At 31.3% G+C, this 18,792-nt stretch overlaps 1 protein-coding gene across 4 annotated transcripts in view; it reads left to right on the top strand.

Moving 5' to 3' along the window:
• The window catches only part of LOC143044349 (ras-related protein Rab-26-like), a 188,879-nt gene that overhangs the window by 107,053 nt on the left and 63,034 nt on the right, over window positions 1-18,792 (top strand). For all 4 annotated transcript variants that reach the window (XM_076216301.1, XM_076216299.1, XM_076216306.1 and 1 more), the window contains exon 2: window positions 5,242-5,352. In XM_076216301.1, coding sequence (XP_076072416.1) covers window positions 5,242-5,352 — 111 coding nt within the window. The remainder of the gene's footprint in view (window positions 1-5,241; window positions 5,353-18,792) is intronic.

Genomic DNA, 18,792 nt, shown 5'->3' with positions numbered 1-18,792 from the left:
TTACACATTGTTTAGTGTTCTAGTGAATAGTTATCAAAGGTACCAAGATTATAATTTGATTCACCAGACGCGCGTTTAGGCTTAATTATGTTTTATTTGAGTCTGTAACTGACATAACATTGTGTTGACTATATAAATAGATTGTGCTGGGTAACCTTATAAATAATCTGACGGTACGAACTCCTACATTTTATAGATAAAGCTGTGTAGGAGTGATGCCATTTTTCATAAGGCATTGTCCTTTCCGCATTGGAACTGAACAATAGTATTGCATTATCATAGCAAAGTAATATTTTCCATGATTCACATTCTCTTTAAATGAAGATTGGTAATTTTCAATTATAATCACGAATTAGTTTTACGTATAGTTTTAAATGAATCAACACGTGTAAAGCGCATTAGCGCGTGGAAATCATTGTATGGACAAGACAATAAAAAGCAGTAGAATTCAACCATTTCTTGTTTTTGCGTTTTGAAAAATTAAAGCATATATGTTGATGTTAGTATACTGGTGTTCAAAATTCATAAATCGATTGAGAGGAAACAAATCTGGGTTAAAACTAAATCCGAGGGAAACGAATCAGTTATAAGAGGAAACTAACGGGAAACAGAAAAGCTGAAGTGCAACAAAAGAACCACCAACATAATTTGAAAAAGTTCCGAGGAAAATTCAACACGGAAACGAATTCTCTTATGATAATTACACTAGTTCCTGTCATACACAGCTTCTACTTTAAAAATCAGTTAAATGCAAAGAATCTGTTTGTACAAGAACAAATTGGTTAGGTAAATTATAGTAACGACAGGAAATCACTAGTATTTCAATGTAAGGACATGATATATCATGTTGTAGTTACAATATTAATATTGATCAGGTAAAGGCGAATCTAATATTTTTGCTACCTATTGTAAATTGTCTTTCTTTCACGGGTCGATGACACTTATATTGTCGCTTTAATCAGTGCTTGACAATAATATACATCACACTCGACACCTGGTTACCGGTTACTTCAGATTTACTGGGTTAACAAAGATAAAATTCAGCAGTGAAGGACTATAATATCTTCTGTATTGCCATGGGAACTGGAACTCCAGAAAAAAAAAACTGTTGTACGTGAAATAATAATGAAATATGTTTTGAATGTCAACAAGGAAGTTTAATCACATATACATATTTGATATAATTTTAGTGATTGACGTTAAAAAGGTGTGATTCTCTTGATGTTAAGCATTCGTCTTTCGTATTTTTTGTTTTGCTTAAAAATATGTATTTATGTATTATCATTTTTAAATTTTTATACATGGTATTTTGTCTTATTATTGGGGGATTGGGTGCGGATAAGGGGAGGGGCTAAATACATATTAAGGCAACCCATATGTTACATTAGAGAGGGTACTTGAAGGGCATTGGTACATAATTTTAAAACAAAGTGTTGTATAACCTTTCACTGTTGTCTTAGTTTCAGTTGTGTATGTTTCAAATGCACATAACTTTCACTATATAGTACTAAACAAGAAAATGCCACAGACGAAAGCGGACATGATCATTGGTATTCTATTTTAAAAGCATCAGCGGCAGGGTTGAGTATCTTTAACTTTTGCTTTAGTAATTTTGAAGTAAGAGTTATGTTAATTATACTTGCTACAAGTTTTCACATGCAAATAACCTTCAATACATAGTGCCAAACACAAAAGGGCAAGGACCCACGAGATAAAGATTAAAATGAAAAGAAATAGCTAATAAGAACCTTTTTCTATTTCGATATGAGCGTCACTGATGAGTCTTATGCAGACGAAACGCGCGTCTATCGTACTAAATTATAATCCTGGTATCTTTGATAACTATTTACACAACTGGGTCGATGCCACTGCTGGTGGACGTTTCGTCCCCAAGGGTATCACCAGCCCAGTAATCAGCACTTCGGTGTTGACATGATTATCAATTATGTGGTCATTTTTATAAAATTCCTGTTTACAAAACTTTGAATTTTTCGAAAAACTAAGGATTTTCTTTTCCCAGGCATAGATTACCTTAGCCGTATTTGGCACAATTTTTTGGAATTTTGGATCCTCATTGCTCTTCAATTTTGTACTTGTTTGGCATTTTAACTATTTCGATATGAGCGTCACTGATGAGTCTTATGCAGACGAAACGCACGTCTGGCGTACTAAATTATAATCCTAGTATCTTTGATAACTATTTCTACCCATTTTTTACAAAACAGTGTGAATACTGAGTTTCCAGTACAAAGACACGTGAATAAAAATTCAAAACACGTTGCACTAGGATAACCTTTTTACCCATTCTCTTAGATTGTCCCATATGTAAATTATAAATAAACATATTCTATTTCAGTTATCAGAATCAATATTGATTTAAAAACGTTGTATGATCGTGAAAAATTGTGACAGCATTGATTTGCCATTTACATCTGTTTAATCAAAGTAATCGTACACTGCATTGTAAGCGGATATTTGAACATGAAAATGACAGGATGTGAGTTAAAAAGCTAAGCCAGTAATTATACAAAAGTTATAACTCTAAATATATATATGGACAAGTAGAATAGCTATGAATGTATGACAAAATGAAAGATGACTTGTTATTATACTCTAATGACATGGAAATTCCATAAAAGTTGATCATATAACTATCAACATATTCGATTGAGTACAACTCTTGTCTTCATAGCGTTATGTGACAACCACTTCGGGCTTATGCACCTTTAAACAGGTCCGCAAAAAATATAAAAAATACGCAATTAAGAAACCAAGAGAAAAACAGTAAAACATATACCGATATGTCAATATACATGTAACACATTCTCTGCAAGAGCTAGTATACGCATGTGTCTCCCGTTCACGCAACTCTAAGTTGATCACATTTTGGTTTTGTTTCGCGGCCTTTCATAAATTTCTATACGGAGGGAGTTTTAATCATTACACTTACTTATGGTTAGCTTAGTTAAAACATATATATTTTTAGTGGATTTGCAAACAAGTTGTGGCTACTTATATTAATCCCTTTCCACTTTGCGGGTGCAAATGGTGCCTTGTACATGCTGTAGAGGCACTGGCCTGTTCTTTCTCGAAATAATGTCATTGGAGAGCCGAAAATTCAGTCCCTGAAAGTTTCTGCCCAACACCGGGATTTAACCAGGAACCTTAAATATAGTAGTACGATGTGCTAACCACTACTTCTATTGTTGCTTAGTTGTTTGGTCTTAATGTGAAGTTTTTTTATATATATAAACAAGACCATCAATCGATATGTCCTTTGCGTGTGAGAAATCCTGATTAGAGTGTACACATATGATAAATATACATTAAGCAAATCCACATCTGATTTAGTATACTGCATTATAATTACTTTTAAAGATCATATACTTTACTGTAGACACTTTCGTAGTTTCGAACATCTTGCCTGTAACATAAATATCGTTCTTTGTAAAAAAAAACCACAAATTAAGGAAGTTCGCTTTTCAGTTTCAAAATATCAAACTTTTCATGACACTAGTATATATTGATAGGGGATTAATAAAGGAATAAAAAGAGCAAAAACAAAATAAAGGTCAATGTGTTTGTTTTCAAGATATAAGCCATTGAAATTTTGGCGGGAAAATGGTCTCTCTTGATTTTTCATAGCTTTAGTATTGACAAGTTAAACTATTAAACAATAATTCAGATTTTACAAGACTTTTTCAGATGGCTTATAATTATGAATTTAAAATATTCATAAAAAGAAAAATGAAGGTCAGTGGGTATTTTTGAGGCATTCAAATAGATAAAACCAGAGGATTCAGAAAATCTGACACAAAAACACAAACATAACAAGCGAACTTCCTTGTGACAAGCTGTTACTTATTGGCATTTTGTCTTCTTGAATAATAGAAGGTATGAACTTGCGCTAAGAATCGTAGCTTGACTCCATTGCACTTATACATGTACCACAATGTTATTGTGTGTCAGAGTTTATCTTTTAAATACATATGTATTTCATATCTTTAGTATAAGATCAATGGCCAAATTTTAAACAATGGGAGATAAGTCAGATTTTTTAGTTTTCCTAATATTGAATTAGTACTTTCATTTATCGATCTGTTCTATTTGTATCAGTAAAACATTAATTGATTCGCTGTAAATATGAAAATCATAATTTACAAATAGAACATGGCTATATGTAGAAATAACCAATAATTGGAAAATGAAGTACTAAATATATATTAGAATCATCGTCTTGATCATAACTTAACAAGGGTAAAAATATATTGGGGTTTAAATTTAATCATCATCAGACTGTATTCTATTAACAATATTTTAGTATCCTGTTCTTTCTTCGGCTGTTTACAATTATGACTACTCTCTCTTCTGAAGTTATACGACGATGGTGTTATACATAAATATATATCAGTGTTTTTTAATGTTTAAATTTTGAAATGTAAATAAACTATTTGAAGGATAAAATCATGTCAGGGTGTTTTCTTTTTTAGGTATAAATAAACTAAATAAATTGTAGACATGAACAAATGAAACCGATTGCAGTGGGCACGACATTTTTTTTTAACTTAAGCTCTTTGGATACTATACAATGTTTAATACGTAATTATTTAGAGTTATCTCTCTTTGAACTTTTGTTTGTCTGATGAAAGCTGATACTTTGATTGCAATAGTGTCACAAAAAAAAGATAAATAAAATAAAACATCAATATAATAAGGAATTTCGATATGTACAATGCATTTTTGCACTTTCAAATATATTGATAAAAAGATCATATAGATGATTTTGTCTCCCGGTTATGGTTTTGATGGTTTGCAAGCAAACAATTATTTTCATATTATGTTTTCAATACGATATTTGTCGCGAAACCTTGTTGATGGTTAGTTAAGGGACAAATAGTTCTATTTGTAGGCTTACAACTACTTGTATTTGTTTTCAATTTTACCTATTCACTATGGGATGATCAATAATAAATGGTATTTTTGTCGTAAATTTTGTACTATTTTATCATGAGTTTGTAAGACATCCATTATTTTCATAAGCATAAAAGCAAACAAACAGCAATACTTAAATATTTATCAAGATTGTTGGTTTACTTATTGGTCTCATAATAGTTTGAGAGGCTAGTTCCGAGTACTATTGTTTATAAAAGGATCTAAAATGTTGGACAGGATCTTTCCATTTCTTACAAATTGACGACAACCCAATTGTATATAACAAGTATATGTTTTTACTTTTTTCAGACGATATTGGTGGGGGACAGCGGAGTTGGTAAAACGTCATTACTAGTACAGTTTGACCAAGGCAAGTTCCAAGCAGGATCATTTTCAGCGACAGTTGGTATAGGTTTTACGGTAGGATACATATTTGTTTGCTATCAAATAAAGTTGAACGTCAATATTATATAGGAATAACAGTGTATACAATAGCTATCTTCATATGAACAAAAAAAAAACATATTATGCAAATGTAATTCAACTTGGTGCTTTCATGACAATGCAGAGATTTTTATAGGATTCATATTAGTCTGCTATTCTAATATGACACATGTTTGTATTTGATTCTTATTGTAGGCCATTGCAGATCATCCAAATAGTTTATTTACTAACTGCGAGATATGCATAACTCAAAAACAAATACTTAATATGTTAATATAAATAATATAAAAAGTTTTTTGAGCCTTATTTTTGATAGAAATTTATTTATAATGAATGGCAATAATTTATTTTGAATTTATTGACCCATAAAATAAATTTTTGACTCTTCACATTTTACATAATCCGCTTCGCGGATTATTCAATGTGAAGAGTCAAAAATTAGTTTTATGGTTCAATAAATTCAAAATAAATAATAGCCATTCATTAAATAAAATCTCGAATATTTTTCGCATCATGCGCTAGAGAAAGAGGAAGAACAGATGAAGAATGAGAGGCTTTACAACATTCTGTCCATAAAAAGGTTAGTGTATCATTCTTTTTGTATTTCTGTTGAATGTCATATTTGTTTTTTAACTGGTTACAAAAATCATATGATGTAAAAATGTTGATATTCCATAAAGTAATTGTCAAAAATTGGTAATATGTAATAAACTTCCATAAATGCCAGAAGTGCGTTCCGTGTACAAACTATTTGACACAACTTTTTGAATGCGAAATGCTCTTCGACTTTGTACTTGTTTGGCTTTACAAATATTTTGATATGAGCGTCACTGATGGGTCGTATGTAAACGAAATGCGCGTCTGACGTACTTAATTATAATCCTGGTACTATTGATAACTTATTAACACGTGACGCTTGATTAAAAAAACGACAAAATGGAAAGCATTTAAAGAACCCAAAATTCAAAATAATGCTAATTTTCCTGTTCCCGTGGTAGCACGCGTACATGTCAAGCTTTACATGTAAATTTTAAACAACATATGAACGTATTATATAAAATTGTACAATGTCAAATAGACACCTGTATGAACCATTTAATAAATTTTAGCAGTTCTATCCAATCGTGATTTGGAACAAGAGCATTATGCTCGATTTCCCCTATATGTCGTTAGTACTTTAGAATTAAATTATCAAGTAGTAAAATTAATAAGTCTTGGGTGGGTAGTTTAGTTCTAATATGTCTCCATGTTTATTACTACATTTTTGTATTTTTTTTAATAAACAAAATGTTATATATAATAATGATTTAAAGTACTGTAAGAGGAACGTGCTTCTTATATTTCCTTACTTATTATCACAAATAGCAGAATGACGAGGAGCGCTTATTTGATGTACAATGCTTGAATTACACAGTGACCATATCATTTTCCAGGCGTGTGTATTATACACGAGTTAATTTGACATTATATTACTGTATGTTAGTTGCATATTAAAGTGCTTAGATATTGTATTATAATTTGACACGTGTATTGATATGTATTATAATTTGACACGTGTTCCGATTCCGGCAAACATAGTACACAGATATAATTAAAACAAACTAAGAATAATATCAATCTAACGAGTTAAAATATTATATAATTCTTCAATTAAGGTAATGATGATCCCCTAGAAGATTTTCGAATAGGTTCGACTGTCAGAAAAATTATAGGATATAACTATTAGAATAGATCTTCACAAAACATTGTTCTAGGATAGAACTAACAATCAAAACGGTTCTGAGGTAAGAGCTTTCCAAAACTTTTCTAGTATAGAACCACTTCTGCCAGAAAGTGTTCAGATGATGTCAGGAGAACTGACTGTTATATAGAAGCTCTTCCAACAGTTACTGACATATCGTGTAGCGAGTTATAATTGTACTGACAAACTAAATTTTATATTAATGATACGGAGTAAGGAGTTTTTACCAAAAAAGGATTGGACATGTCACGATTTATTGATTTTATTTAATGATCAAAGTCTACCCCTATTACGACTTGTATGTCAGTTCCTCATAAACTGGGACGGTCTCATAAATGTTTTATTTTATACCTTATACCATTTGTTATTAATGCTTTTCTCTTGCGATATATTGCCCACCATTTCTGCAAGTATTAACAAGCGTGACAGTATATCCATTTCATATTCAATTTATGTGATTACAATTTATGACAGAAATGAAACTTAAGTAGTGTCATTATGCATTCGTCATTAATGGAGGTCTCCGGAGTAATCAAATGTCAAAGTCTAACGTTCCTTGTAAATAACGAACACGGTTATGATGGGAATTTTATAAGGCAGGAATTTCCTTAGTCATTTTTTCTACCTACTCTTTAAAGAATGGATGTGATTGGGACTTAACAATCTCTACTATTTAAACATTATTTCTTGATTTCTTCGTTTTATATGCTAATATCAATTGTATTCTAATCTGAAATCAATCTCCGGGTGTAAATCTCAGTTGTTACCTCTGCGAACTGTATTTGCTTTCACAGCAGACAGTTTCTTAAAACGTATTTCATGTTTCACTTCCGGTCATATCTTCAGTATCTCATTTCATGTACGATGACACGAAGTTATTTTGATGTAAATAATTATGTATCACATTTGATTAAGTAAGCAGTAACTCAATAACCAGTCTGGTAAACGGATAAATGAGATATAGGATGATAAAGGCAACAGTAGTACACCGTTGTTCGAAACATTCTAGAAAACTACATTACACATATGACACGTGTTACTTATAGGACTTGAAATTTCATCTTCGGTATTAAAAGCAATTAACCAGCATACACGTGTCTTAAATGATAAAACTATACTACTTGTGTGTAAAATCTCTTCAAATATTCCCGAGTTAAAACTTGTTACGATTGGCGCGCGTATTGTCTACATGAGACTCATTAGTGGAACTCAATACCGTATTACAAAATGATAATAATTTCCAAAAAAATGTTTTCATGGGTTTTTGTACAATGTATGTATAATAAATATGTTCGAAAGTAAACCATATCGGTGGTCTCATATCTCGACTCTGGTCTATTGAATAGACTACATTTTTGTAGTTCTGAGTTCTATGGTCAACTGGATCGCCAAAAACTTTCTTATTGTTTTATTTTCCGACAAACAGGCATAAAGACTTATATCTTCAGATATTGACATTTTTTTCATTTAATCTCTTTTTTCACCATTGACGTACGTCAGAAATTAGACTTATCGTGTGGGGAGTTGAGTTTTCTCTTTGGCAATAACACAACATGTTCTTATTATCATGTTGGTCCGTAAGCTAGAACAAGGATATGTTTTGAAGACATTAACATGTAATCCTACTAAAAATTGAAGTTCTAGGGTGTAGCTAGATATAACACTAATCATTCTGTTTCTCCATGTTTATGGACCTTTCCTACCTACAAGGGTTATTGTAGCCGTCGTAAAGCTAGATATAACACTAATCATTCTGTTTCTCCATGTTTATGGACCTTTCCTACCTACAAGGGTTATTGTAGCCGTCGTAAAGCTAGATATAACACTAATCATTCTGTTTCTCCATGTTTATGGAACTTTCCTACCTACAAGGGTTATTGTAGCCGTCGTAAAGCTAGATATAACACTAATCATTCTGTTTCTCCATGTTTATGGACCTTTCCTACCTACAAGGGTTATTGTAGCCGTCGTAAAGCTAGATATAACACTAATCATTCTGTTTCTCCATGTTTATGGACCTTTCCTACCTAAAAGGGTTATTGTAGCCGTCGTAAAGCAGCGAAATATAACGGCTGATTGATGTATGCTAGGTTAGACGTTAAACAATCATCAATTAACTAGTAGGAAGTGCATTTTCTAATTTCCTGATAGGTATATTTATATAACATGCATTATGTTGTGTTTGCATGATTTGAGTCAATATAAACGACACACAGATAAAATTAAAGGTTTGAAGATTGTAATGAGTTAAAGTAGGTAGTTACTGCTGTTTTATTGTGATTGGAATATATATCTAACGGAATATACAGATTTTAGGATAAGAGATTGCGTTAAAAAAATCTAGTTAAATATACACCTGAGACATTTATAAAAGACTTCCAGCTTTAAAACCTAACACATGCGTGAGCTGATCAAAAGTTAAAGGGAAATCAAATTGAAAAAAAAACAAATTATTATGGCAGATAATACTGTTACATGTCATAAACATTTGTTTGTTTTCAATTCATATCACAGATCACACATATTATCACAGTTATAAATCGTCAATATCAAAAATATTCTTACTACTGAACTCATAGACGGAAGTAAAATATAAAATATTCTTCATAAAAAAAGACTTAACAAAATCAATAATCAGATAACAACAAGAATAAAACACTAATGCATCGCTTTGAAACTACTCAATAAATGCATTATCCAGTTACAAAAGGCAGCATGTTTGGTTGCACTTTAATTAGCGCTTCTTTACTACTATAGTATTGAATGATTTATAAATCTTGTTATTCGCTGTTCAGAACCTTCTGGTTTTTTCTTTAAAAAATCCGAAGTGTGCAACAACAATTTGTATTTGACTTATTACAACTGAATACTCGTTATGCTGCTTTTGAATATGTGAACGAACTTGATATAACCCATTATAATCCACTAGAATTGCAGTGTACTTGATAAAAACATTTAACTTTACGTCAGAAATAACCGATAGTTCAGTAAGATCATTTCTATCTTTGCATCAAACATGATGAAAGGCAAATGGTATAGTTAGATTTTGTTGGACTTCATGATATACCAAAGTAAAATTCAAGGGTATATAGCAAGGTTATTAAGTGATTGCGTTGTTGTCGACATATCATGTAAAAGGTACCTAATTCAATTGGATAAGACAGATGCTTATTTTGAAATTGTTATTCTTTTTTGTAAAAGACCCGTAGAAAGTCAAGAATAATACAGTTATTGTCTCGTTCAGTTGATTTCTTACGTTTTGTTTGGTCAGTTTTTATGGATCTCACCTTTTCTAGAATTTACCTTGGATTTTAGCATTTTTGTTATACCTTTTTGTTCTAAAGCTATATGTAAAATTGCCATTTAAGGTCAAATACGTCACTATCGCCATGTATGTGGTCAAGGACATTTTAGAATTATGAGGATGCTTAGATTATATCCTTCTATTCATTCATCAATAAAATAATCAATAACTTTGAATGGTTTTAACAATTTTATTATTTTTGCAATTTCAGGGGCAAATAATATATGCCAATGTTTCCATATACGTAACGGTTGACACAATATTCATGCATAATATATAATCTGCTGCGGTTTATGTTCTCATATAGCGTAGTTAACCTTACTCAATCTTAATTTGTACTTAACTATTCATGGGTTTTACTGAAAATGTTGAATTAAATTCTACTTTTATCGCTTTCATCAATACTAAATAATAGAATTAATGACTTAGTATTAGGGTTTTCCATTTATTAAAAGAGAATATAGCAAATGTCTTTCAATCCTTAAATCTACCATTACTTTACTTTTCCTTATGCATTCCTGGTAGTAAAATCTAATTATATGTTTCAATCTTTAAATAGGCTTTGAAATACCCACAGTTTCTGCGAGTTATTTTTCACATTATTGAATGTCTTTATTCATTTCTTTTATTCTTCGTGCAAATCTGATAGTGTCAATCCATTTACAACTATTCTGCTTTTACGGTTTATGATGCCATTCTATACAAGATTGATGGTATGGTGCTCAAATATAAGTTTAACTCCATCAAAATGAAGTCTGGGGCATGGTGTGGTTTTTGTACGTTGTTGTTGTTATAAATCATGCCGAAGGTTTTCTTGTTCCAATTGGTTCATGTTTCGTCAAGTTGGGTCCTTATAAAGCTGACTCTAATAATTTGAAGATTATTTCTTTGTTTAAGGCTGTACGATGACATACATTGACTTGGAATGACACCATCAATACTAAATTACACATATTAATTAAGGGACCAGCTGAAGCAAGCCTCCGGATGCTGAATTATATCGCGGTGTTGAAGACCCATTGGTGGCCTTCGGTTGTTTTTCACTCTCTGGTCGGGATGTTGTCTCTTCAACATATTCCTCATTTCGATTATCGATATTATGTCGAAATGTACTATTGTATTGTTCATTTGTATATTTCTCTGTCCTGAATGTTCTTGCATTTATTTGTACTGTAGTCCTGTCATGTAATGTTGTCATTTTTTAGTTATATTTAACATTGCTATAAAAGCGCGAGGTTTGGCTAGCCACACAACTAGGTTCAATCCACCATTTTTTTCTTAAAATGTAGTGTTCCAAGTTAGGAAAATTGCATTAGTTATCTTAAAGTTCGTTTCTGTGTGCGTTACATTGTCATTTGTTTTGTTTTTTGTTGCACTATATTGTTTCTGTTGTTTCGTTTATTTTCTCTTATAGTTGATGTGTTTCCCACGGTTTTAGTTTGTAACCCAGATTTGTTTTCTCTCAATCGATTTATCACTTTCGAACAGCGGTATACTACTGTTGCCTTTATTTATTCTATTTTCTGTCATTAAATTGATAAATATGGCTGCTCTGATTTTGTATGGCAATACGAATCGCTGTTCTGTCTTATCTTTTTTGGTTTAATTGCAAAAACATGATAGTTATACTGATAAATGTTAATATAGCTATGTAAATCAGATATAAGAGAAGGCTCAATATTTTTTGTATTTGAAATAGAAATCACGAAGTATTGTATATCAAATTAAATTAAACCTCCAATCTGTTAGCGTATATTAGTCAACAGATATCAGGAATTATATAAATATGTCTTTAATTTGGTTTATATTTTATGTAACAAAATCTTAACAGTTTTCAATATTCATAAAATAGCCTGATTTTTGCTTAGTCATTCAGGTAGATGCGAGATGTAGAGGGATTTATTTTGTTAATGCGGCAACTATCAACAAGATATCAAAATTAAAGACAAAAGCTAAATAACTGAATTGTTTAACGCAAGGTCTTCGCTCATGATATAAAAAAGAAGATGTGGTATGATTGCCAATGAGACAACTATCCACAAAAGACCAAAATGATACAGACATTAACAACTATAGATCACCGTACGGCCTTCAACATTGAAGCATGCTGTATACCGAATAGTAAGTTATAAAAGGTCCAGGCATGAAAAAATGTAAGATAGTTAAAAAGTGAAAAGCAAAAATCTTACTTATTATGATAAAATTGAATTACAAATAAATATGGCAGAAGACAATCACTGAACCCTGAAGTACAGGTTCCCGACTTTATACAAGTCTAATTAACTAAAAAGAACTGTTCCAAAACTAGGAAAATATGTCTGGTATATGTTAATACAATAGCTCTTGCTGGAAATAAACAATACCCTCTAGAGTGCAGAGTTGTAACAGAATATAATGTGTTATCTAAAAAATATACCTATTCCCCTGGAAAATTCAGAAAATTGTTTCTCAAGGTCAAATTAACATTTTCTTGCATCATGTCGTGTGAGTTTCGTTTCAAAGTGAGCTTGGCCTTGGTGCGGGATTTATACCAATACTGCTGTAACTATTCAAGTAAGTGTTTATTCAATTACATTGTCCGGAATATATTGGGATTTTGATTATCTTGTGATCGAACTATGTAGCTACTAATATGTATGACAATGTCACGCAATGTTACATTGATTAACGAAACCAAAACAATATCCGTATCCCTACTAATTGTACAAAATATAAAAATATTCGGCTGCTATTTTTATATCCTTATGGTCATTATCTCTTCATGAGATTCAGAAACTTCTTGCCTTTCAAATATTTAACCTCGATGATGACATTATGAGTTAACTTACTATTATATATTGATTGATCTTAGTTTTTATGCTTTATACATGCTGCATGGTCATATTTGTCTATGAGTGTTTTAATTACATGTAAAAATGTATATTGTAACATTCTATAAATTGTCTTTTTTTATTATGATTATGTATTTTAGAAATCTCTATTTTTGTCTTATTAATGTGCCATGTATGTTATTGTTTCAAAAACATTCTATAATGAAACCATTAACTAAAATGTATATAATTGTATTACAATATAGTATAGACGCACCATCACTTCTACCCTGATGACTGGTGTCCCCGATGTAAAGGGGTAGTTTTCTAAATAAAATATATATATATATATATATATATATATATACAGTACACATTGGGTATTCCAGACATATATTGACGTTACGCACGGTATTGGTGCCACTTAGCGTCAAACGACGTTCCCAATAAAAACGACGATTTTGACGTTGTTCCACGGAAAGTTTCAAACGTTGACCTTATATTCTACTCATGTGAAAATGCCGCTTAAAGTACAGAGATTTTCGAAGTTGCTTCTTGTTATAGTTTTTTTTTTTTTTTTTTCAAGCCTGCGAAAATGCAAAATTCCATTGAATTAAAACAAAATTTTAGATACATGAACAATTTTTAATTTTTGCGAAGAATTGTCTGCAACAATCATGACAATACTGACACAAAATAACAATTTAATGTCTTGTAAAATAGTTTAAATGTATAAAAAGAAGATGTGGTATGATTGCCAATGAGACAACTCTCCACAAGAGACCAAAATGACACAGACATTAACAACTATAGGTCACTGTACGGCCTTCAACAATGAGCAAAGCCCATACCGCATAGTCTGCTATAAAAGGCCCCGAAATGACAATGAAAAGCAATTCAGACGAGACAACTAACTGCATAATTTATGTTAACAAATGAACGAAAAAGTCTGTTTTGTAATTTTTTGGCGTTTTTTTTTTTTAAACTTTAAAACTTAGTTTGATACTATGAGTGAAACAAATGCAGGACAAATCTGAGGCTTACCTCTACTCTTAGGACGAGCGTGCTTACAACATTTCACGTTGGCTGTCTTTGCTTATTACCTTCGATGTCTTATTTTCTTCTCTTTTTTTACTATTTGTGTATTAACAGTTTCTTCTATTTCATATTTTATTAAGCAATGTTCTATCTGCCAGAAGACGTCTCTTATATATGTAACACTCAGAAACGTGTCCTTCCCCCAAACGTGTCCGATTCCCCCAAACGTGTCCACATTGACGTCACTGAACTGCAAAACATGCCTAGTTAAAATCATCGCCTAAGCGTGTGATTGTATAAACACCCAAACGTGTCCATTTCTCAACTAACCCCCAAACGTGTCCAATCCCAAAAACGTGTCCCTATCAAGCGTTATTTGGTTATTGCTATTTCATTAACGTATCCTAATTTTACCATTTCATTAAAAATATAGATAAGGTACGTTAGTTCTTTTTTAAACCGGCCGAAAAACTGGGTAAAAGTGGGGGCGTCATTTTGGCTATGTCGTATGTAAATTGTAAGCAAAAATGTTTAGTTAAACTGTACAGTTAACGGGTTAAAGTGTCCCTTTCTCTGCACATTAAAATTTGTATGTTCTTTCTAAATATCGTGAAACACCGGCAACTGGACAATCAACAGTCTAAAGTAAATTCATACAGTACAAATGTAAAAAATTAAAAACTTGTATCCTATCTTCTCTCTAAATATGCATGAAATACATGCAACTGGACAATACGCAATCAACAGTCTAAAGGTAATTTAAACAGTATAGAGCAATAAAATCATTAAAACATGTATGTTCTCTCTAAATATGCATGAAATACTTGCAACTGGAAATATGCCATCAACAGTCTAAAGTTAATTTATACAGCAAATGTAAAACCATTTCGCTCTAAATATGCATAGAGTACTTGCAACTGGACAATGACGTTACGCACGGTATTGGTGCCACTCAGCGTTACACGACGTTTCTAATAAAACGACGATTTTGACGTTGTTCCACGGAAAGTTTCAAACGTTGACCTTATATTCTACTCATGTGAAAATGCCGCTTAAAGTAAAGAGATGTTCGAAGTTGCTTCTTTATATGGTTTTATTTTTTAAAGCCGGTGCAAATGCAAAATTCCATTGAATTAAAACAAAATTTTAGATACATGAACAATTATTAATTTTTGCGAAGAATTGTCTGCAACAATAGCACAAAATGACAATTTGATGTCTTGTAAAATGATTTAAATATATAAAAAGAAGATGTGATATGATTGCCAATGAGACAACTCTCCACAAGAGATAAAAATGACACAGAAATTAACAACTATAGGCCTTCAACAATCAGTTTCTTCTATTTCTTAAAATTAAGCAATGCTCTCTCTGCCAGAAGACGTCTCCTATCTTTGCTAGTGAAATTTTAAATATTTCGTTTCTTGTTTCTGTCTCTTTTCCCCAATTACACGTTTATATATATTTGTTGCAATTTGGTAATTTCGCTCCCTCAATTAATATTCAAATTCTTCTTGATTTGTCTTTGATTATGTGAAAGATGTAGGTAGTATATATATCGCAAGCTATTTTTCTTTTCATAATCTTATTTCATCAACACTTTAATCCTGGGACTATTATACTGTATACTAACATTAATATAAAAGTCCAAGAATTTGGTTTTATTTAATTTTTCTTAAACAGTGACTTATAATTACATTATAATTCATATTATTTATTTTAACGTATAAGTAAGTCCACAATCTTTACATCAATCCCGATTTTATGGAAAATGTTAACTATATCATTATTTAAAAAATCTCTAACCAAAAACTTTATAAAATGTGCATCGAAAAAGAAATACGTGCTCTTATGCTGCCGTTGCCAACTTTCAATAATTTAAAGTAGGTCGGGGTCTAAATTATTTTTTTTTAAAAAAGAAAACGTTTTCATTGATTATTTTTTTTAAATCAGGATTTAGGATGTAGGAATTTACACATTTTGCACATAAATCAGGCCGTTAGTTTTCTCGTTTGAATTGTTTTACATTTGTCATTTCGGGGCTTTTCATAGCTGACTATAAGGTAAGGGTTTTGCTCATTGTTGTTTGCATATAGAAATTATTAATTGGTCTTATACGGCTGCATCTTCTTCTTTATTGTGAAAATGAGAACCGTGATTCTGTATTGTTTTGTTTTTGCTTTTGGAAACATATTTTGCAAGCTATCCTTTCATCTGATATTTTTTCACAAACTCAAGCTTCAAAAAAGGGTCGACAATCAATACTTCTTTTTTTTTTAAATATTTGAAATTATAGAATTTGGCAAAGTATGGAAAACTTTTACACAGACCAATACCTACATCACAGATAACCAGCAGGTCGAAATCCGATTTTGAATAATACAACTTTTTTTTTACTAGATGTGATTTTTTAAGTAACTGCTATATGTGCATGTTTACAAGGTTCATTGTTTCTCAAGCGAACAACTATGGACCGTCAGGAATGCATTTCATGCATTTTTTATACTATACAATATTTTTGGTTCCGCGCTTCCATTTTCAACATTTAACTGAGTATCGGTTTACACAAAATCTTCTTTGACATTCATCTGATTATTTTTATGTTTTCGGTTTCAATATTTTTGGTTTCGTTTTTACATTGTTTTAAAAGTATAATCAAAGTACTGAAGTACTAAACCTCGGATGACCACAAGTTCTTGTGGATGGTCACAAGCACTTGTCTCCGAAAAAAAATCACATATCTATACCGGAAAACTGAGGTTTATGTACAGAGATATATTTTTTCTGAGACAAGTTCGTGCGTGGATGATGAATAAATGACAAGGAATTCAATTTCACTGCTTTAATATCTATTATATTGTGGTGATACAAATACGTATACTCTGGTTTGTTGTTATATATTATATTAATAATTGTATATAGCAGTTACATGTATGTATAATTTTCATCCAATTTTATATCATTCTATTCTACGATTCTAATAAAAGTGCAGTACAAGTGCATGGTGGACACTCTTCTATAACAATTCGATTTTTCCAATAGATTGGATTTGAGTAGACATTCATATTTTCCAAAAAAAATAAATCTTGTGATATTCTTCCGCATGCGTTAACACAATTTTTCTGTATGTGTGCATTTTTTAATTCATATAAATATTTGTAACGACATAATATTTTCGTATTATAAATTTCTGTTCTTATGAGTATTCATTGAAGAAGTGAATTTATAACAAGCGATAAGAAATGTTATTTTGCACTCGATGATATTCGCGTAGTTATACGATCGGTTACCAGTCAAAACGAAAGTAAAATCTCTATGGCAACAATACATCGGAATGCCCTCACGGTCATCGCGATGTAAAAATTAAAATTCAAGCTATGCTTTGTGGCGTTCTGCGAAGATGAAAAAAAAGATCTACTTTACACCGCATTGATTTTTTTCTAGAATGAGTTGGGAGTGTCTGTAAATTAATACCTTGGAGCTAGCTGCCATCCATCATATATGTCGGACAACTACTCTCTCACTCTCTCTCTTTCGTCCTTTCTTAAGTTATGGTAAAATTAAGAAAAGTTTCAATTTCAATATACTAGTTTCATCACATGCTCATGTACCAGGCAATTCTGTTGGAGATTCGAGAAAATAATCTTTATTCTGCCACACTACTTCTAAATGTAATAACCTTATTTTTCAAACACATATTGCTAGGTAGATGACTAGGAATTGTTCTACTCACAGTAGATAAAAAAAATCATCGTTAGCTATACTGAAATGTTTATGACATACAAGTATTTCTCTGATAAAACGTTTTGTTAAATGAGTCGATGCGACAAAAAAAATGATTGCACGTTTTACTGAAATGTTCACGACTAAAGTGTACTTTTTCTCATAAATTTTTTATGAGAATTTTCATTCATGTGTATAGCTTCGAATCTTTTAATAGCAACGCAAGGAATTACAGATACTATCTGGCTTAGGAGGATAACTAAGCAGATCTCACTTTTGATCGCATTTTCTTTTTCAATGTATCTTGCTTTTATAAAGTGGGAGTGTGGTTATTAGTAAGTTATCTCTTTGTTATACCTCCGGGGCCTCGTCTTTATGAAATATCCGAGTTAAATATTTCGACACCTTATATGCATGAATTAATGCAGATCTGTATTTTAATGCATATTAAACGAGAACTTTATTAATATTTTATATAGATCAGACCATAACATGAAATTATGTTATGCCAAATATGCAAGAAAATTCGTATACAGTTTAACGTTATTATAACGCGAACGTCAAATTACGGTTACGGGGACATTTCATTGGACATCTTAGATCGTTTCGGATTTTCTAACTGTAACTCAAACAAAAGTACATATCATATCATTTTAAAGGAAATTAAACGTATTTTCCATTCATATCAGTTAACAGGTGTTAAAAAATTGAGATATAGTAGAATTTCGTTTGATAAAAAGCCTCTGAATTATTCTTTGTGTTATTTTGTCCATCGGGACATTTTATTGGACACGGGAAAA

The sequence above is a fragment of the Mytilus galloprovincialis genome, chromosome 9, assembly GCF_965363235.1.
Source record: "Mytilus galloprovincialis chromosome 9, xbMytGall1.hap1.1, whole genome shotgun sequence".
Classification (NCBI taxonomy): domain Eukaryota; kingdom Metazoa; phylum Mollusca; class Bivalvia; order Mytilida; family Mytilidae; genus Mytilus; species Mytilus galloprovincialis.
The sequence above is the reverse complement of the archived record's forward strand: the minus strand, read 5'-3'. Positions and strand labels throughout refer to the sequence as shown.